The sequence below is a fragment of the Pollachius pollachius genome (genome assembly GCF_949987615.1).
Source record: "Pollachius pollachius genome assembly, chromosome: 2".
Taxonomy (NCBI): Eukaryota; Metazoa; Chordata; class Actinopteri; order Gadiformes; family Gadidae; genus Pollachius; species Pollachius pollachius.
In genome coordinates this window covers 418,658-439,786 of record NC_136935.1, presented here as the reverse complement: position 1 = coordinate 439,786, position 21,129 = coordinate 418,658, and the positions used below count along the sequence as shown (strand labels likewise).

At 48.3% G+C, this 21,129-nt stretch overlaps 2 protein-coding genes across 2 annotated transcripts in view; one reads left to right on the top strand and one right to left on the bottom strand.

Annotated features, from left to right (window-relative positions):
- The window catches only part of hpse2 (heparanase 2), a gene marked incomplete at both ends in the record, with an annotated part of 49,149 nt that extends 41,410 nt beyond the window's left edge, over nt 1-7,739 (bottom strand). The window contains 3 exons of the mRNA XM_079729010.1: nt 5,025-5,186; nt 5,567-5,721; nt 7,480-7,739. Of these exons, the coding sequence (XP_079585136.1) occupies nt 5,025-5,186; nt 5,567-5,721; nt 7,480-7,739 (577 nt within the window). The remainder of the gene's footprint in view (nt 1-5,024; nt 5,187-5,566; nt 5,722-7,479) is intronic.
- A 3,087-nt stretch (nt 7,740-10,826) lies between these two features.
- cnnm1 (cyclin and CBS domain divalent metal cation transport mediator 1) overlaps nt 10,827-21,129 on the top strand; it is a gene marked incomplete at both ends in the record, with an annotated part of 17,653 nt that continues 7,350 nt past the window's right edge. Inside the window, 4 exons of the mRNA XM_079758518.1 lie at nt 10,827-12,291; nt 17,122-17,265; nt 19,556-19,696; nt 19,930-20,099. Coding sequence (XP_079614644.1) covers nt 10,827-12,291; nt 17,122-17,265; nt 19,556-19,696; nt 19,930-20,099 — 1,920 coding nt within the window. The remainder of the gene's footprint in view (nt 12,292-17,121; nt 17,266-19,555; nt 19,697-19,929; nt 20,100-21,129) is intronic.

The window sequence follows — 21,129 nt, the reverse complement described above, 5'->3', positions numbered from 1 at the left end:
TCATCTGGCCACATAGCTGCACAGACAGCTTGTATCTTACAGAGAATTTACCCCCTTTGACTCAATATTTGTTGTCTAAATAACACGGAAATTAACCATTAAACCAATAATCCACACAGAACCACACTGGGTAAGACGAAGATGCCCTCTCTAGGATAACTACCTTTGGCCTGGTGTTCTGCTGATTTAATGTTGATAGGACACACCTGCCCTCTGCTCACTGAACCTGAGTGAAGGGGCGTTAACAGGGATCACAGCCCTACCCAGATTGAAAGGAACGTGGAGGCAGTGTTGAAAGCCCAGTCCTGGGTTTTCCTTCTCTTTTAATAAAATGGAGTACATCTGAACACTCCCAATCTATTTGTGTGAATACATCCCAGAGAGAGTGTACGTGTGTGTGTGTGTGTGTGTGTGTGTGTGTGTGTGTGTGTGTGTGTGTGTGTGTATGTGTTTATGTGCGTGTGCGTGTCTGTGTGCGTGTGCGTGCTTGAATGTCCATGTGTTTCTATGTGTGCGTACGTGTGTTACTGTGCGTGTGTGTGTGTGCGTGCTTGACGTGTGTGCGTGTGCGTATGCTGGTGTTTGCGTGCCTGCGTGTTCGGCTAGGTATAAGTGTCTCATATGTTCACAATATTTACTTGGCCCTGCCATCTGATTGGACAATGTAAACAGCGCTGTCACCAGATACCATGTGAGATCAGACCAGAGAAGCAGAAGGTACATGAGTAAGAAAGAGAGGGGGGGGAGAGAGACAATACAGCAAGAGGGAGAGGCAAGGAGAGTAAGGGTGAAAATCAACCAAGTAATCTCAAAATAAAAAATATAGCATAAAAATGAGGGCGAGAGAGGGACAGAGGGAGGGAGACAAGGACAGAATAAAGAACCGAAAAGAAGGTTGGGGAGCGAGAAAGACAAGGGGAGAGAAAGAGATAAAGAGCAAGAAAGAAAGAAAGTCGCCAAGAAAAGGAGAGTAAAAGTGAGAGAGACAGAGAGTAAAGCGAGACCTAGAGAACAAGAAACACAGAGAGAGAGAGAGAGAGAGAGAGAGAGAGAGAGAGAGAGAGAGAGAGAGAGAGAGAGAGAGAGAGAGAGAGAGAGAGAGAGAGAGAGAGAGAGAGAGAGAGCATGGCTCTGACCGTAGGCTGTGCACCATGTGCTGACAGCCTTGGGATAATCCCGTTCTTCCCGAGCCCCTTCATGACTCATCAGGCTGAACGTCCAGACGAACGCCACCGGAGCGCTACGCTCCCTTTAAAACGTCCCCAACGACTTGCCTCTATCCCATAATATACCGCATTTGACACTGCCGGCACACACACACAGAGACACACACTGCCTTCGTGATGGCCTCTACAGTGTTGATGCAAGCTGGTGCTGTTTCACTTAGTATGCAGACTACTTTCCCTTCAGCTTGTATACGCTGAACCTATTTTAAACACAGTGGTTAAAGGACTACCCCGGTAAGAGTGTGTTTAGCTTACTGGTGGGAAGGGGACAGGAACCAGTGAACTCATCAAATTACGAAAAAAATAATAACGATATGAAGGGTGCACTACTTTGCGAACAACTTAATATGTATTCTGATTTAGGAACAAAATATACAAAACATTGCAGTATATGCAAAGTATATGAGCCACACATAAGCTGAATATTTGAAAGCATACTGGATGTTGACGTGTCTCGTGGAGCTGCCAACCTGGCAGTCCGTCACACAGCCAGCATCCATTCATCAGGTTTCTTGTCTCTTTTGCAAATGTGCGGTTATCCTTCGTATCAACCATGTATGAGATGTAATGTATCGGCTCCTAGCGTCCAAACATAACAAAGTAAAACGTGGCACATGACGGCTATGGTATGCTTTGGTTCACATGTGCCGGAGACATATGCGCAGATGTTGGATGCTCTCTGTTTACATATTACACATCGCTACATGTTGCTCTCGTGTTTCTCTCTCCTCGGCGACTCCACTCTGTTTACGGGGATGTCACACACACAGAAACATCTCAGACTTAGCTTCTCTCATTCCGCTGGTCTGTCACAACCCCTTTTAGGGCGGGTAAAACAAGTAAACGCTTAATCAACGAATATCATGTGCATAGGAACAGAAAAAGATCAACAATCAATGCACGTCTACAAGCCCAAAATGTCAGCTACAAACAACCAACTAATTCTATCGGACATCAGCCGTCAAGTATGAAGAGAAGGAGAGGCTGTCCCGAAAGACACACCTCGTGAAGCCGGAATGAGTTCAACATGGTGCCTGTGAGCATGTGGGTGTGAGGCAGTGATCAGCGGTCCCTTATCTGATCCGGGATCTGCTGGCCATTTCCACATCCTATATGTCGTTTTATCCCAAAGCTCTCATCTGGACCTATGCTAGATATCAGGGATGTTTCGTCTCCCAGTGGGGCTCTCTCATCCCTCACAGCTGGGGGGCGGGAGTGCTCTCAGGAATTTCTTATGTCTGGGTTAGCGCTGTGCATCCTCAAAGGCTTTCACAACTCTGGGGTTACAGGTTGGCCAGGGATAACTGAGAGAGAGAGAGAGAGAGAGAGAGAGAGAGAGAGAGAGAGAGAGAGAGAGAGAGAGAGAGAGAGAGAGAGAGAGAGAGAGGAGAGAGAGATGAGGAGAGAGAGAGAGAGAGAGAGAGAGATAGATAGATAGATAGATAGATAGATAGATAGATAGATAGATAGATAGATAGATAGATAGATAGATAGATAGATAGATAGATAGATAGATATGTATGTAGGGCTAGGTCTTCACAGGTCCTTTACCAGCCTCTCTCCATCCTGCCACACTCAGACTGACCCCTCCTGACCTCTGACCCAGGGTCGTTAGACCTATCAGTCTCTCTCCCCTTTCTCTCGTCCTTTTCTTCTCATTCTCTATCTATCTCTCACACATACACACACACACACACACACACACATGCACACACCACACACACAGTGGGTGTTTCTTGTCTGATTGTTCCCAGACTGTATTTAAACACCTCCCTAATGCCTCGTGGCCATATTACTCCCCTCTTCACCCCAGAGTGGGGAACACCATGCATCCATGTTCTACAACACACACACACACACACAGACACACACATTGGGGCACACAGGCCGTTAGGTCCTATGCGTGTGCTGCTCTGGGGGAACCTTCAGCAGTCATCAGATCCACTACAGGCGCCATTGGTTCCTCCAGCTCACACACACCTCTGCAGGGCTGACGCTGTGTTATTGAACGAGGCGAGATGCTTCGGTGGGAAACACACCCAGCAACAATCTTGTTTGAATAAATAAAATTCTTCCACTTGACTCCCTCTTCCATCCAGTCCGAAAACAACTACGGCAAAATCTAGAAGTGTTATGGGGGGGATAGGTGTTGCTTTCTTCCGGGCTTGTGTCGTCGCAAGGCTGGATGTTTATCGTGCTGATCGATGCCACCTGGTTTCGATTGCGCGACGCGAGAGCTGTAGTATAGCAGTACAAAACAAAGAGAAGAAAGAAGAGAAAGGGAGAAAAAAGAAAACGAAAAGTCCCTGCCCTGCGAGGTGGCTCCTGAACTGGTGAACCTCTAGTGCACGTGCACGTTCTCGCGCACGAGGGTGTGAGGACGGGCATGTTATGACTGGGGCGCTGGACACGGTGAGACAAGGAGTATCTCTCTCTCTCTCTCTCTCTCTCTCTCTCTCTCTCTCTCTCTCTCTCTCTCTCTCTCTCTCTCTCTCTCTCTCTCTCTCTCTCTCTCTCTCTCTCTCTCTCTCTCTCTCTCTCCCTCCTAGACCCTCACAAACCATGGGGTCTATTTATTCCAGGGGGCAGACTGGATGGGGGTGTTGGGGGCTAGGGGGCCTTACACCATGGGAAACATTTTACAGCCACGCAAGTCTTCATAAGATCAAGACCAAAGATAGATCAAGTAAGATCAAGCCAAAGCCCTCGCTGCTCCACCACTGACTGACTGCAGGAACACTGGCTGGTGTAATGTTTTATTTCAATACTTCATTTCTTTGTTTTGTTATTAATATGTTTTCGGATTTATGATGAGACATAGATTATTAATATTTTCCACCAAATATTTATCCTGTTTCATATGAAACGTCAGATTATATGAGAGCCAATATAGATGCGTGTGTTTGTGTGTGAGTGTGTGTTTGTGTGTGTGCGTGCGCATGTGTGTGTCAACATACATGCGCGAGTGCTGTGACGTCGAAAAGCCCAAAGTGGCATCATAACGGCCATAACTCATTACCATAAAAACAGATCCCCATTTCACAGGGAATCCACCGGAGACGGCGGCTGATCCTCCAAGAGGCCAACAGCCGAATTACTCATGTCCCTCGTTAAATAGGAACCAGCTCCTCTCTGTAGTTCTCTACGCTGTCTCCCCACCCGGGCCCGTCCTGGAAATAGACAGGAGACACGGGCCACCCGAGCAGCAGGATGCCAGTCCAAAGGCGGCTCTGTGTTTACTACCCTCTCTGGCTGCGACCTCCCCCCCCCCACACACACACACACACACACACACACACACACACACACACACACACACACACCCCCGACCCGGCCCTGCATTCCTGCGCTACAAATTACATTTGTCATTTTGAAATCTGATGGTTTACATTGGCACGCTTTGAACCTCGCGGGTCTGAATGCATGTTTTTTTGTGCGTGCTGCTTGTGTGAATGTGTGTGTGTAAGTGTGTTTGTGTGTGGAAGTATGTGTGTGTGTGTGTGTGTGTGTGTGTGTGTGTTACGTGTGGTGTGCATAACCCACAGAGCACCAGTGTGTTTTGTCAATTTTAAAGATCAATACGATTTTTTTATTTAGGTTATAATACACATCAAAAACGGTTATGCTATTACGAGAATCTGTGTGTGTGTGTGTGTGTGTGTGTGTGTGTGTGTGTGTGTGTGTGTGTGTGTGTGTGTGTGTGTGTGTGTGTGTGTGCGTGCGTGCGTGCGTGCGTGCGTGCGTGCGTGCGTGCGTGCGTGCGTGTGTGCGTGCGTGTGCGTGCGTGTGATCTCCTACCTGTTATCGTGATGTTGCTGTAGATGTTGGAGACCTGCTCCTTCAGCAGGACTAGCTGCATGGTGGCGGCCTTCTCTCTCTGGAGCTCCAGCATCATGTTGGGGTGGTGGGCCAGCTTGCAGCCCTTCTGCTGGTCCAGGGCGATGTCGCTGCGCACAATGTCTGTCCAGAGGTAAACACAGCCCACGTCAAAGGGGATGTCGTACGGCTATACCACTTTAACCTATACTTCATATGGAGGGAATGTTTATCAGGGTTTTATGTATTTGGTTGTGTCTATTATAATTTTTAAATAGAAAGACGGTCAATGTCTAGAGTCAACTTAAAAAGGAAATCTGATTTTCCCATTGGTTTCAATTATACACACAAACGTTCACTGTGCAATAATGGTTTCAACGTATATCTACAAGATCAACGAGTCAGCGAATTTAGGAAGGAAAAGAACCGCATTCCATAATGAGAGCCAGAGTTAACACAACACCAACGCTCGTTCCCCTTCCTGTGAACCAGTCTGAGTTAGTTCCATTATGGATTATAGTCACCATCTTCGTAGTTCTTCAGGTAGTAGTCGGGGCCCGGTCCTCTGAATTTAGCCAGGTTCTTCAGGTTGTGGAACTGGAGGAAGTCGGTACGTTTCCCTCCGAAGCGCAGATAAGCGGGGGACAAACCCCGGGCCAGGGTCACCAGCCGCTTGGAGCTGAACACACCACCGACCAATCAGAGGGGAAGGCAGAAACTCATTCCCTCCCAGCAACGGAGATATATAACAGGCATGGATGAAGCATGTGCAATTCATGGTACTTAAAAAGTAAGTTCTTCACAGGAATGTGTTTTAAAACAATCACCACCATGTAATGGGCCTTCCTACAGCTGCTTGAGAACCACCGTTTTTACTTCACATCTATTATATATTTGCATACAAATACCATATATTTTATTCACATATTATTTAAATTAGTCCTGTAATGTAAAAAGAAAAGAGATATCATGAACTGCATTATGACACGATTTAGACTGCAGGTTGGATTGCAGAGATATTCATTTTCTAGATGTATTTACAGTTTTTAGAGAATAACTGTTTTTGAATCTCTAGATTTCCGAAATTATATTTTTATCCACTGGACAGGCAAGAGCAGGGTAGGCCAATGATATATTATATCTTTCAAATCGGAGGAGGAAATGGCGCTTCATTTACATAGCGTTATATTATAACAATCTCAAATGAGGAGGAACAATATTGTATTGAGCAAACGTAATTAATAGTTAGTTGAGTAAATCATGTATTTTACGAATTTACATAGATTATCGCATTTGATTTATGTGCATTGTCCTTTCGGGAACAGCGCGTGGTGCGTAATAGGCTGAGCATAAGTGAATTGACCGTTATGTCGATTCAATTAAAAACATAATACAAAACGATTTTTACAGACGCACAAATGACTGCTTGTGGCCTAGTTGCAGCCCTGCTCGCCTGATTTGTATTAAGTTGGCCTCTACAAAGAAAATAGTGGCCGAAATAAAGTAACGCAAAGGCCTGCACAAACTTTTATCCTGAAAAATATTGAACAAACAGGTGTATATGCTAAAGGTGACTTATTAAAATGTGTAACATAAAACAAACAATCCCTTTGCATCGTTTTGTTTATCAATAGATTGCTAGTCTTCACGTGACTATTACAGGCTCAAGCGCTTACTCAAATAGGCTATGTGTACAGAAATATTTCAAATACTTAGCTTTTCCTCATTTTATTGGGAATTACTTCTAGATCCTGTATCTAAATGTCGCCGGTATTCCTCGGTGTATCTCCCAGACCATGGGTTTAAATGAGCAGGCCTACGGCGGTACAGGGACTCTTAACCCCTGCATTAATACTTTAGTTCAGCCAATTTGTTTGTTTTGTATTATCCTCTATTAACCCATAAAACAAATAAAGTCTAAAATTATTAGGAACATTTTAGTAGAGATTGTGGGGAATTGTGGGGCCAGTAAAGAAAAGCAAATCTTTCCAAGATATAAAACAAAAGTTTATAATATTGTGCTGTATTGTTCGGTTCTCATAGAGAAAACAATTGTGGCCTAACCTTCACACATTTTACCACACTCTGTAAACACAAAGTTAAACCAGCATAGCATGAGGCAACTTGCAAATATACCCAATACGCACAACATGTTGTCAATTATGGTTAAGCCCGGCCTAAAGGCCTTACTTATTTCCAACCAAAACAAATCCAACCGTGATACCACTGAATGACATTTAGCTTGAACCTTGAGCCAGTGTGTCCATGCATCCAATATGTTGCCATGGGCCCACTCCCAGAAGGAGACTTCGGGGTTAGTCCCGCGCGTAATTCCCCCAAACCCCAAAAGACCAACGCGCTTATCACAAGTTGACATTGATTATGACCAACAGTGAGCTCTCAATATGAAAAGCATTAGGAGGTATACACAGCCTACCTCAGAAAATCCAGCCAGCCGTCTTTGATGATCGAGGGATCCAACTGAAAGGAGAGGAAGTTATCGTTTAGCACCCTAATCGGTCTATGGGTGTCGACATCCAGGAGAATCAGCGTCCTTTCCATGAACCCCGCTCGCTTCCCAGCCCCGACAACAGGTCTCTGGTATTGGGAGGAGGAGAGCCCGGCGTGCACCACCAGAGCAACAGATGCCAGCCAGAGAGAAGAACAGGGGACGGAGCACTGCGGCGCCCTGGGCATCTTCTTGGTTTGGGACCGCAGAAGTATAAGTAGCACTGCGGCGCGTTCGGGGAACTCTCCTTGCCGTGTTGTCAAAGTGAAAGGTGGAAGAGGGAAACCAAAAATGGTAGTCGTGGTCGATGGGGCCCTCTTTACATATACACGCTTCAAAGAGCTGGTTGTGTGTCCTTCCTGTCTGTCTACCCCTCTGCCCCCACGCCTCCCAAAGTCTCGGGGAGCGGCACAGAGGAGCGCACGCCCCGGGCCAGCCTCCCCGCTCGTGAAACGCAGGAGCTGGGAGGAGGAGAGGAGGCAGCACCGCCCCTAAGGTTCTAGCAGGAGTTGGCGAGTTAAGAGAGATCGGAATACAGAACTATGATATAGTACCTGTTTCTATGGAGCCACCTCCAAAGTTATTGCAGAGTGGCAGCTGTAGTTTAATACAGCTACACAGTTAAAACTATACATGGATACAATAGAGGCTTATTATTTCTTTAATGCTTTTTTGGATAAGTCATACTCAAATGATACTTCCATAATAAAACAATAAGGTCAGAATATATGGGCTTTATATTTATAAAGCTATATTAATGATTGTGCCCCACAATCAAAATACTTCGCTTACCATTTAATGAAGGGCATTCGATAATTTAATTATAGTAGGCTGTGGCTCCAGGCCAAATTTAAAGCTGAGGTTAAGATCTATAGTTATTAAACGTCGAACCAGGTCCTTTAGTTGTGTGTCACTATGTTTTGAAAAAATCGCAAATTTCCAGTTTATTTTAAACTTTTCTTAAAGGCTACAACAATTTTTTAATAACCATTTTAAACCGTTAAAACCAATTCACATAAAAATAGCAGCAATAAGGTGAATACATAATTTGACTATTGAAAATGTAAATATATAAGACTGGTAGACTGTCATGATACATATTATATATAATGTGAATATAATGTGAAGAATATGTTGAATGTTTATATATATTTATATACATATACATATACACACACATTTATAATTTATTAACGATACTTAGAAAAACAATCGACTGATGAGCCAGGAAGGCTATACTGCGTCCATTCGGTCCCAGAACTAGATACTTTGATTACATAAGTTTGAAAATGCAGGTTTTGAATAAAAACGTGGGCAGCTGTAAGAAATGTCATATTCCAGATAGATGTTCCATAATGCTAACCCTAAGTGGGTGCGGGTGGACGGGGTAGTGGACTGACAGACTGGTTTGAAACAGGCCTACCAAGTTAAAAGGGGGTTGCTCTGCCTGCAGGCCCCCATGGTTCTCTGGGGGGGAGATGGAGCTTGCACGCTGAGCGCACCTATAAATTATACGAGGTTCCTCTGCAGATGTCGGTGGAGAGAAAGTGCGTGTATTTAGTGGTGAGTGGTGAGGAGGAAAGGCAACACAACACAGGAGTGTCGCCGCATTATCTCAACGATTATTCCTCCAGACCCGACGCGCCACGCCGCTGCGGGCTGTCCTGCCGCTGCCATGAGCGGTGGTTTAAGGTCTTAGGCGCTATGATGCTGAATTAGATCAGAACATGTCTTCATTCTCAACATTAGAGAACTGGAAACGATTTCCCGCCACGAAAATAATAATGCGATAACATTATTGAAAATGATGGGATGTGACTCACGGTAAATACAAATTGTACAATCCACGCGACATTTCGACGTCAAACCAGCGGTTCTGAGGTCCGATCATGTATTTTAATAAACAACATGTGTCAACAAAAATGTTAAGAGGAATCAAAACATGGAACTTGGATCGCCCCATCTTAATGGCCTACCAAAGGCATCGAACCCACGCAGGCCTACCACTTAACTTATGGTGCTTTAAACACAATTAGGCCGATGTGTAATATTATAGTTTGTGTGTGTGTGCTTTAATGGACTGTAGACTATACCCGGGGCCTACTTTGTGTTATTTACATGCCTACCTAGTTAAGCAACAATGTTCGAGGCCTATGGTGACCCGATGTTTAGATAGTGGGGGTGTTAAATCAGTGGGACGCCGGGGCGCTGGCTGTGAGGGGCAGCCTGCGCCGTCTCCTCCTCCAAAGGCCATCGTCTACCCACGAGGCCTCCTCGTCCGGGCGGCGCGTGAGAACTTAACGAGTGTTTTCTGACGGCTGTCTCTTCCAGGAGACGTCAGAGTTATCCAAAGCAACGGAATCAGAAGTAGAGAAATAGTGCCAGACTCGTGTTTTACACTGTTCTAGTGCACTCCGTTTATAATGTAGCCTACACAGACACGAATCGATCGGACCGAAAATTTAACAATCCAAAGCTATTATCCAATATGCCTACTTTTTAAAAAAAAAAATATATATATTAAGCCCATTCTACAATAATCTTGTTGTCATGCCTAACGCTTTGTAGGCCTACGTTTGCTTGCCCTGTAACGCAACCTAACTTCCACTTGACCATGAATCTGAATCATATCTTGTTGGTCTACTTATGCTGTCGTAGGCTGCGTCGTTCATTTGGCCAACGACGAAATAGTTGTTTAAGTGCCAATACTGCCATCTGGTGGAATATTTGAGAAGTAAACGCAGTCTACGTTGACGGACCCCTTAAAGTGCAGTGGAGCAACACGCATATCTTAACATTACTCCAAATCAACGTGCTGAAGAAGACCTATTCATGAACAAGCTGCGTGTTATTTCAGTAAATGCCCACCCTTCCCCGGCACAAACAAGCCCAATACCGAATATCACATACCCTTTCTGCACTCCGTAAAAAATAGGTCATGATACGGCAGAGTATGCATACCCAATTTTCTCGCCGTGGCTGCAATCTATTTTTAGAATAGAGGTGCGTCCGTGACGTTATAATACGTCACTGTCTTAACATGAGCATACGAGCAGCCGTGGTTGGATGTTCTTTTCAAATATCTTCTGTCGTTATACGCTGCCTGCTGCTGCCCGTCCAGCTGTTCCCCGTGTAAACACACGCATGCCATGCATGTGCACACACGCACGCACGCCCCCCCCCCCCCCCCCCCCCCCCCCACACACACACACACACACACACACACTCACCACGTGACACTGCGCTCACCCAAGTCCCCCAGTGGCTCATTCAGCATGATGGCTGCGGATGCTGCGGCAGCCTACCGCTTCCCGCTCTCCATCCTGCATCCTCCCGGGGTGTCTCTCCTCTTCCTGCTGGCGCTGCTCTCCACTCTTCCGGCCACGACACGGGCACTGCTCGGCGTCCGACCGGAGGACACTGAAAGCCAAGAGATATCCGTCCGGGATGGGATGCTGACCGCCACCGAGGGGACCCGCTTCACGCTGAGGGTGTACTACTCCGAGTCTCCGGTAGCCCAGCAGCATCCCCTAAACCTGAGTAGTGCGACCAGCGGCAGAACGGAAGGCGTCCCGGCCGCACCGTGGATCGCTTTTATCGAAGAACCGGAGGGAGATAGCGGCCATGAAGAAAGGCAACTTCTGCCAAAAGTCAATCCCTGCGTGGTGGAGAACGCCCGCAGCTCTGATATTGAACTGTTGGGCTCCTTCAAGTCCTCGTCCAGCCACAACTCCGTTCTGGTCGAGCTTCTGGCCAAAGACCTGCGGCGGGGCGAGGCGGTTAAACATTACTCCATGTGCGCCTTCGATGGGACGAAGTGGGAGCATTTTAGCACCAGGGACTTTTGGTTAGCGGTGGTGGAGAGACCGCCGCAGGCGGACCTCTGGCTGCAGGCGGGAGTTTCCGTGCTGTTGTTAGCACTTTCGGCGCTGTGCAGCGGCCTGAACATCAGCATGCTCGCCCTGGACCCCGTGGAGCTCCGCGTTCTGCAGAACAGCGGCACCGACAAGGAGCAGAAATACGCGCGAAAAATCGAGTCCGTGCGTAAACACGGAAACTACATATTGTGCACCGTGGTGCTGGGCAACGTGCTCACCAACACGTGCTTCGTGGTGTGGATGTGTCAGATTGTGGGAATGACCGTACTCTCAACGGCCTCGTGCACTTTCGGGATCTTCTTTATCGGTGAGATTCTCCCGCACTCCGTGGCCTCCCGCCACAGCCTAGCGATCGCCTCCAAGACGCTGTGTGCCACGCGGCTGCTGATGCTGCTGTTCTTCCCCATCGCCTACCCAGTGTCCAAGATCCTGGACATCATGCTGCACCAAGAGATCAGCAGCTTCTACACGCGGGAAAAGTTGGTGGCCATGTTGCGTGTGACGGACCCGTACCACGACCTGGTGAAAGAGGAGCTGAACATCATCCAGGGAGCCCTGGAGCTGAGGACGAAGACCGTGGAGGACGTGTGCACGCCCCTGTCCGACTGCTACATGCTGTCCTCTGACGCCACGCTGGACTTCTGCACCATGTCCGACGTCATGCAGAGCGGCTTCACGCGCATACCCGTGTACGAGAACGAGAGGTCCAACATCGTTGACATTTTGTTCGTCAAAGACCTGGCGTTCGTGGACCCGGACGACTGCACGCCCCTCAAGACCATCACCCAGTTCTACAGGCACCCCATGCACAGCGTGTTCAACGACACTAAACTGGACGTGATGCTGGAAGAATTCAAACGAGGTAACCCTCCGTGAGCCACTGGTGGCTTCATGCTATTGTGTGCAGCGCGGGATCACATAAGGCCTCCCCAAACTTTACATGTCTTTTCAAGTTTGTCCTCAGACAATTTACCATTTGTCACCTTTGCTCTGATTTCTATAAAGATAAATGCAGGCCTATTAGAGTATAAACATTAGTATTTCCGTCAGTTATTTTTGTAATTATGGTGCACATGGAATGCATAGCTCAGCTCATGTATTGTATTAAGCAGATACGTTATGATTTCTTGAACATGAGATGCATGGAGGATAAAGGCATCTTCTATGTGTGTGGTTCATGTTGCATCTCTCGTGCATTAACCAGAGATGCGTTTCTTAATTGACACCTTCCACCTTATGTCATCGTTAAATACATTCTATTAGACAACATCCTGTCAGAAATAGTCAGAAGTTCTCCACTGATTGTTAGTGCTGTACAAGCCCAAACAGAGCAAATATGAGGTTGTATTTGTGTTTGGCTGATGATTTATTCACTGGACTGTGTTGTCCAATTCTGCAGGGATTTAAAATGCATATCCCTCCCTCATTGACAAGGACACACAGTGAGTGAGTGAGTGAGTGAGTGAGTGAGTGAGTGAGTGAGTGAGAGGTTGGGTGAGTGAGTGAGTGAGTGAGTGAGTGAGTGACTGAGTGGGTGAGTGAGTCAGTGAGTGGGTGAGTGAGAGGTTGGGTGAGTGAGTGAGTGAGTGAGTGGGTGAGTGAGTGAGCGACTGTACGCACACTTTTATTCACACTGTTTCTGATAAAGTGAGAATGATTTTATTATTGACTCCGATGCTGTGGCAGATTCAGTGTGTCGTCATCAACCGTCGGGCTGTAAATGATAATACGATTCCCTGAGGAAATGAATTGTTATCTATGATCGAATCACTGGTGAACCTAGAGGCATTCAACAACTATCATACACCTGATTACACCGTCAAGACAGAGCTCAGGGGGACCTCTCCAAACCCAACCCTGTACTACCTATCTCCCCCTCCACCTCTCCTCACCCCCTCCCAGCTCTCTCCCCCACCACCAGGAGGGAGGCTGCACCCTCCGGCCTCCCTCTACTACTGTGCTGATACTGCCCGGTGACGGGGTGCTTTGAAGCCCCCCCCACCACAATCCATCCTCCCTCCTGGCAGGGAGCCTCAGTGCTAACCCGCTGAGGCAGCATAAAAAATTCAGCCCGACCTTTCCCTTCCTCCCCCATCCTCCCTCCTCCATCCCTCCACCTTCTGCGTCTCTCCCTTCCTTCCTCTCTCCTCCCCTCTCTCCTCCCCTCTGCCCTCTTCTCTCCTCCCCTCTCCTCCCCTCTGCCCTCTTCTCTCCTCCCCTCTCCCCTCTCCTCCCCTCTCTCCTCCCCTCTCCCCTCTCCTCTCTCCTCCCCTCTGCCCTCTTCTCTCCTCCCCTCTCCTCCCCCCTCTCCCCTCTCCTCCCCTCTGCCCTCTTCTCTCCTCCCCTCTCCTCTCCCCTCTCCCTTCCATACCCCTCTCCTCTCCTCATCCTCTACTCCTCCCCACCCCCTCTCCTCCCCTCTCCCCTCTTCTCTCTCCTCCCCTCTCCCCTCTTCTCTCTCCTCCCCTCTCCCCTCTCCTCTCTCCTCTCCTCCCCTCTCCCCTCTTATCTCTTCAACTCTCCTATCAACTCCTCTCCATCACTCTCCTTTCCATACCCCTCTCCTCTCCTCTCCTCATCCTCTACTCCTCCCCACCCCCTCTCCTCTCCTCTCCTCCCCTCTCCTCATCCTCTACTCCTTCCCTCTCCTCCCCTCCTCCTCTCCTCTCCTCCCCTCCTCTCTCCTCTCCTCCTCTCCTCTCCACTGTGCTGGTGGGTGGATTATAAAGAACCCCAATACTCTAGAGATCTACATTCTATGCCAGCTCAATAATGACAAGTGCAAAGGGCATCTGCGTGTGTGTTTGTCTCTGCATGTGTGTGTGTTTGTCTCTGCATATGTGTGTGTGCGTGTGCGTGTGCGCGTGTGTGTGTGTGTGTGTGTGTGTGTGTGTGTGTGTGTGTGTGTGTGTGTGTGTGTGTGTGTGTGTGTGTGTGTGTGTGTGTGTGTGCGTGCATGCATGCATGCGTATGCAGACATCGGGGAGCAGAGGTAGCATCGCTTTCTTAGCACCGATCTGTAAGTGTCATCAATTGTAAACATATTAGATAGATAGACAATCACTACAGTGTGCAAGATACCCGACACACACACACACACACACACACACACACACACACACACACACACACACACACACACACACACACACACACACACACACACCTGTGATTATAGTAACAAAATGTTCCTGGGACTGGGCAGGTGAAGGCCACTGATAGGCTGGTGATCAGGTGAAGGCCACTGATAGGCTGGTGATCAGGTGAAGGCCACTGATAGGCTGGTGATCAGGTGAAGGCCACTGATAGGCTGGTGATCAGGTGAAGGCCACTGATAGGCTGGTGATCAGGTGAAGGCCACTGATAGGCTGGTGATCAGGTGAAGGCCACTGATAGGCTGGTGAGTCTATATACATGGGCCCCACGCAGCCAAACAATTCAGAGGAACAACAACAATTATTTGAGCTGAGAGTGAGTGTGGGGTCAGGGGGGGGGGTCAGAGAATAACCACATGTGACAGGGACATCCGTGTGAGTCCCACACTGCTCTTGGCTCTGGGTGTGTGTGTGTGTGTGTGTGTGTGTGTGTGCTGCTGGGTGATGTCGTTATGTAACATACGAGTGATGTAATGCAGCCCGGAACATCACACGCTTTAGGGTCCTCCTCGGCCTCTCCTCTCACCTGAGCTCCTGCCTGCCAGCCAGCCAGCCAGCCAGCCAGCCAGCCAGCCAGTCAGTCAGCCAGCCAGCCAGCCAGCCAGCCAGCCAGCCAGCCAGCCAGCCAGCCAGTCAGTCAGCCAGCCAGTCAGTCAGTCAGCCAGCCAGTCAATCAGCGCTCTTGTTGTTGCCGGATTACAGCAGATGATCCATTTGATCCTCTAGCCGTGATCTCCCCCTGAATCAAACCGCCTCAAACGAGTCTGTCGTAGGAACACAAGGGTGAACGTAGGGGTGTGTTGTGTGTGTGTGTGTATATTTATGACCCACGTCGAGGATGATGTCGTGATTTCATCATGACATCATGCATGCGGATGTCAAGATCACATGACTTTGCTGCAGCTTTTTCTCCTTTTTCTCATTTGGCATCATTGCCAGAGCTGATTTGGATGTTTCTGGTGGAGCGGTTATTCACGTCACTGGCAGGGGGTTTAGCGAAGGCCAAACAACGGATGTTGAACTAACGATTACATCTCCCATAAAGAATGGACATGAAGACAACGCGATGCGTACACAATTAATGTGTGTGTGTGTGTGTGTGGGGGGGGGAGACAGCACAGGAAGTCTAGTCAGCAGATGCAGGCATCCCCAAACAGGTTGCGTAATGCCAGTGTTTATATAAGAACCAAGACCTCCCCGCTGTCAAAATGTCTCACTTAATCTCCCTGTGCTCATTCCTGCTCTGTGTGAGTCACAACTCCCAAACAGACACACACACACACAGACACACACACACACACAGACACGCGTACAAACACACGCACACTAAAGACCCAAACATTTATACTTTCAAAAGAAGGGAAGCAGATGAAAAGAGAAAGAAGGTCACGCATTATCCAGTGGAAGCTCCTAAAGTTGTGCCTCTCCCAGGGTTAGGGTTAGGGTTAGGGTAACCTAACCCTAACCCTAAAGTTGTGCCTCTCCCAGGGTTAGGGTTAGGGTTAGGGTAACCTAACCCTAACCCTAAAGTTGTGCCTTTCCCAGGGCTGAGCTCAGGTTATTAATGGCTCTTCATCCTGCCGAAACAGGGCCTTGCTGAAGCAGCTCGCAGTCTGTTCTTTTGATCCTGTTCCCGTTGCATCTCAACCCTGCCTTTCTGATACCATAGTATTTAACAAACAATTATAGCCTTAAAAGCGCCAACCCCTGTCCCACCACCACCATCGTCACCATCACCTTCGTCAAATTCACAACATAACATGTTGTCCTCACCTCCCCCCCCTAACATGTTGTCCTCACCCCCTCCCTCTAACATGTTGTCCTCACCCCCTCCCTCTAACATGTTGTCCTCACCCCCTCCCTCTAACATGTTGTCCTCACCCCCTCCCTCTAACATGTTGTCCTCACCTCCCCCCCCTAACATGTTGTCCTCACCCCCTCCCTCTAACATGTTGTCCTCACCCCCTCCCTCTAACATGTTGTCCTCACCTCCCCCTGTAACATGTTGTCCTCACCCCCTCCCTCTAACATGTTGTCCTCACCTCCCCCCCTAACATGTTGTCCTCACCTCCCCCCCTAACATGTTGTCCTCACCTCCCCCCCCTAACATGTTGTCCTCACTCCCCCCCTCTAACATGTTGTCCCCCCCTCTAACATGTTGCCCCCCCCTCTAACATGTTGCCCCCCCCCTCTAACATGTTGCCCCCCCCCTCTAACATGTCGTCCCCCCCTCTAACATGTTGCCCCCCCCTCTAACATGTCGTCCCCCCCTCTAACATGTTGCCGCCCCCTCTAACATGTTGTCCCCCCCTCTAACATGCTGTCCCCCCCTCTAACATGTCGTCCCCCCCTCTAACATGTCGCCCCCCCCTCTAACATGTCGTCCCCCCCTCTAACATGTCGTCCCCCCCTCTAACATGTCGTCCCCTCCTCTAACATGTTGTCCCCCCCTCTAACATGTTGTCCCCCCCTCTAACATGTTGTCCCCCCCCTCTAACATGTCGTCCCCCCCTCTAACATGTTGTCCCCCCCTGCAGGTAAGTCCCACCTGGCCGTGGTGCAGAGGGTGAACAGCGAGGGCGAAGGCGACCCATTCTATGAGGTCATGGGCATCGTGACCCTGGAGGACGTCATTGAGGAGATCATCAAGTCGGAGATCGTGGACGAGACGGACCTCTTCAGTACGTTGGGGTGGAGGGAGGGGGCTGTTCAGTACGTTGGGGTGGACGAGACGGACCTCTTCAGTACGTTGGGGTGGAGGCAGGGGGCTGTTCAGTACGGGGGGCAGCGTGCCAGGCTCCGTGCCCCTGGGGCTGGAGCTCTTCATTATTTATACTGTAGTTAGTCCATTCAGACGTCCTACTGTAAAGGGACTACGATGCCTCGTTAGAATCCCCTGAGCGCTGGGACCCAGAGAAGTGAAAGTATTTATAGTTTTACTGTTCTCAATAATAGGAAAGGGTAATGTTACACTCGTATTACCCGGTTAGACAGCCCGTGACCTAAAGTCTTGTGCGTTGAACTTGAAGTATGTTCCTAAACTTCCCTGGGTGAGTGCGTTCTTACCTATCTAGGGGGGGTTAGGTGTGAGGTACTCACCGCAGGTCCACAGCCACCGTAGGCCAACAGCTCTCTCTGTGCCACGCCGCACCGGCACCTCGTCTCCAGGTGACCGGCCCGCGCTTTGAATCCTGTCGTTCAGTTTCCCTGTTTATTTACAACCTAAGTTTCCCTCATAGAAGTGTCTTGACAGAAACGTGTGTCCTTCCTGTTAGTCCTACGAATTCAAAGACTCCAGAGCCAGCTCCAAAGCCTCTCTACTCAGACACTCACATCCTGAGTCTCACCTGCAGACCCAGCTGTTGCCATTTAGCGCTAATGAGCACCTCAACAGCGCCCCCTCTGTGGGATGTCAGTACTGACCCTAACCATAAGCCCCCTAATCACCCTATTCCTCTATCGTAACAGTAATGTGGTTAACGTCGACAGCATATCCGATATTCATAAGCTGCAATAGATAGACGAATCAATACCGATTAACGAGACATCCTTGTGTAATTTTTCACTTATAAACATTGCCAAAAGGAACAAAAATACATATTAATTTTAGGACATTGTACAAATTCGTCATAGTTAATATCAGTCATTTCTGCCTCTTCATGTCATATACAAATAACAATTGTATAAGATTTGACACATTAGTGCTGACAACGGCCACCGCACATCGGTGAAAAGTAGCTCAGTCAGGATAGATGAGGAGGATAACGTTCTTCCTCTCCCTGCTGTCCAGCACTCTGCCCTCCATATTGATCCCACTTCCTCTCCCATAATCCCACCGGTTGTCCCACATCCGTGCTAATGCATAATTAATTACACTGAAGGAACTCTCTAATCCTGTTGATAAAACACCCCAATCACACAAGCTTTAATTGGCAGAGACATGAAGAGAGAGTGAGAGAGGGTGAGAGAGAGAGCAGGGGTTAAAGAGCGGGGTAGAGAGAGAGAGAGAGAGAGGGAGACAGACAGAGTGAGACAGAGAGAGAGACAAACAGACATCCCAGACTCTCATTCTATGAATAATCAAGGTTCTTCTCATCTCCGTTGTTTGTTTTAATGAGAATGCACCGCATGCTTGTGGATGCTTGACATACATACTGCGGTCTATTTTCAGCCCTGGCTCTTAATGCCAACAACAGTGAATGCAAAGCTCCAGTTTCATGACACCGGCTAAAATGTATGTTTAAAAAAAATCAACCACCATGCAGCCGTATGCGTGTGTGTGTGTGTGTGTGTGGTCAGAATATAGCTCCATCCCTCCGGATTCTCCTCCTCCTCCATTTCTACCAGCAGCTGTTCTCTGTGGGAAGCAGTCATCAGCCGGTTACCGCTCCCGCAGAGACATGAATATTCTGTCAATATAGAACAGATCATTTATTCATGAAATATGCTCCGCAAATCACCCGCCTTCCTTCCACCACTGCCCCAATGCCCTAAAGCATGGCATTACATCTGCCCATCCCCCGCTATCTTCATCATCATCATCATCATCATCATCATCATCCTCATCATCATCAGCGGGTCAATATGCCAAGTGGCTGACTGATAAGCTACACGTGTATGCAGTATAGGATAGAATGTCCTATACTGCATACACTGACTATTCTCAGATGGGAAATCATTGCAATTTAAATAATAAGAATAATATTTATAGCAGTTAGTGTATAGAGTATTGATATATGAGTATGTATACAAGTAGTATATAATGTATTAATGTTGGTGGTATCCAAGCTGATAACCAAATTATATATTAGTGGTATATATGAGTATAACATTTCCCTAGTCCATGAATACTGTGGTAATGTTGGCGGTAAGCCGTATTCCCAGCTGATAACCAAAGCATATATTAGTGGTATATAAGTACAACATTACACTAGTACTTGAATACTGTGGTAATGTTGGGCGTATTCCCAGCTGATAACCGCACCAAGCGCCGTGTCTCCAGCCATGAGAGGAAGCCGCAGGACTTCTCCCTCTTCAAGCTGGGGGAGAACGAGCTGAGGGTGAAGGTCTCCCCCCAGCTGCTGCTGGCCACGCACCGCTTCCTGGCTACCGGTGAGCATGTGTGTGCGCGTGTCTGTGTGCGTGTGTGTGTGTGTGTGTGGGTTCAGAATGCACTCCACCTGCCGGATAATATTCACCAGAGGAGATCATGATGGCTTTACGGACCGAGAAGCTAGTCGCTGACTGACTGGTTGTGTGTGTGTGTGTGTTTGTGTGCGTGTGCGTTTGTATGTGTGTGTACGTGTGCATGTGTGTGTGTATGCGTGTGTGTGTTGCGCCCCCAGAGGTGGAGCCCTTCCGGCCCTGTCACCTGTCAGAGAAGATCCTGCTGCGGCTCATCAAGCACCCCAGCGTGGTCCAGGAGCTGAAGTTCAACCCCAAGGACAAGCGCTGCCCCCAGCACTTCCTCTTCCAGAGGAACAAGCCCGTCGACTACTTTGTCCTCATCCTGCAGGTAGCATGTTAGCTCAGCTAGCACTAGCTTAGCATCATTACCTGTATTAGAATTCGTACTCGCTTAGGTTTGTGCGGCACTTTCTTTGCTAAGTACTAGCCTAGCTTAGCTCCGTAGTAGCTCATCATTGCTCAGTTCTAGTTTAGCCTAACTCATTACCAGCTGAGCTCAGTCCTGGGCTCAGCTGTTTATACTGGAGGTAGCATGCTAGCTCAGTTTAGCACTAGCTTAGCATAGTTTAGCTCAGTATTAGCCCAGCATAGCTCCTTACTAGCCTAGCATAGCTTAGTTGAGCTCAGTACTGGCTTAAGTTTGCGCAGCACTTGCTTCATTAAGTACTAGCTGAGCTCAGTCCTGTTCCAAATCCAGTACATATTTTTGGGTTGAACTATTTATGAAATCCACTTAAAGTGAATTCACATACATGTCATTAAGGAGCAGATAGGGACCAGGCATTTGGCAGCCATACAGGTTAGGATGAGGATAATGCCTCTCACCTGACCCTAACCCTAACCCTCAGCCATTCCAGCTCAAGCCGGCGGGCTGTATTAACTCAGAGGTTCTGTAACGTGAACGCACGTCCGGTCTCTAAACCGATGTCTTCTGCCTTCAGAGGCCTTGGCTAACGATGTGTGTCTGTGTGTGTGTGTGTAGCTAAAGTGTGTCCCTGGCCTCAGTGTGTGTGTGTGTGTGTGTGTGTGTGTGTGTGTGTGTGTGTGTGTGTGTGTGTGTGTGTGTAGCTAAAGTGTGTCCCTTGCCTCAGTGTGTGTGTGTGTGTGTGTGTGTGTGTGTGTAGTTAAAGTGTGTCCCTGGCCTCAGTGTGTGTGTGTGTGTGTGTGTATTTAAAGTGTGTCCCTGGCCTCAGTGTGTGTGTGTGTGTAGTTAAAGTGTGTCCCTTGGCCTCAGTGTGTGTGTGTGTGTGTGTGTGTGTGTGTGTGTAATTAAAGTGTGTCCCTGGCCTCAGTGTGTGTGTGTGTGTGTAGTTAAAGTGTGTCCCTGGCCTCAGTGTGTGTGTGTGTGTGTGTAGTTA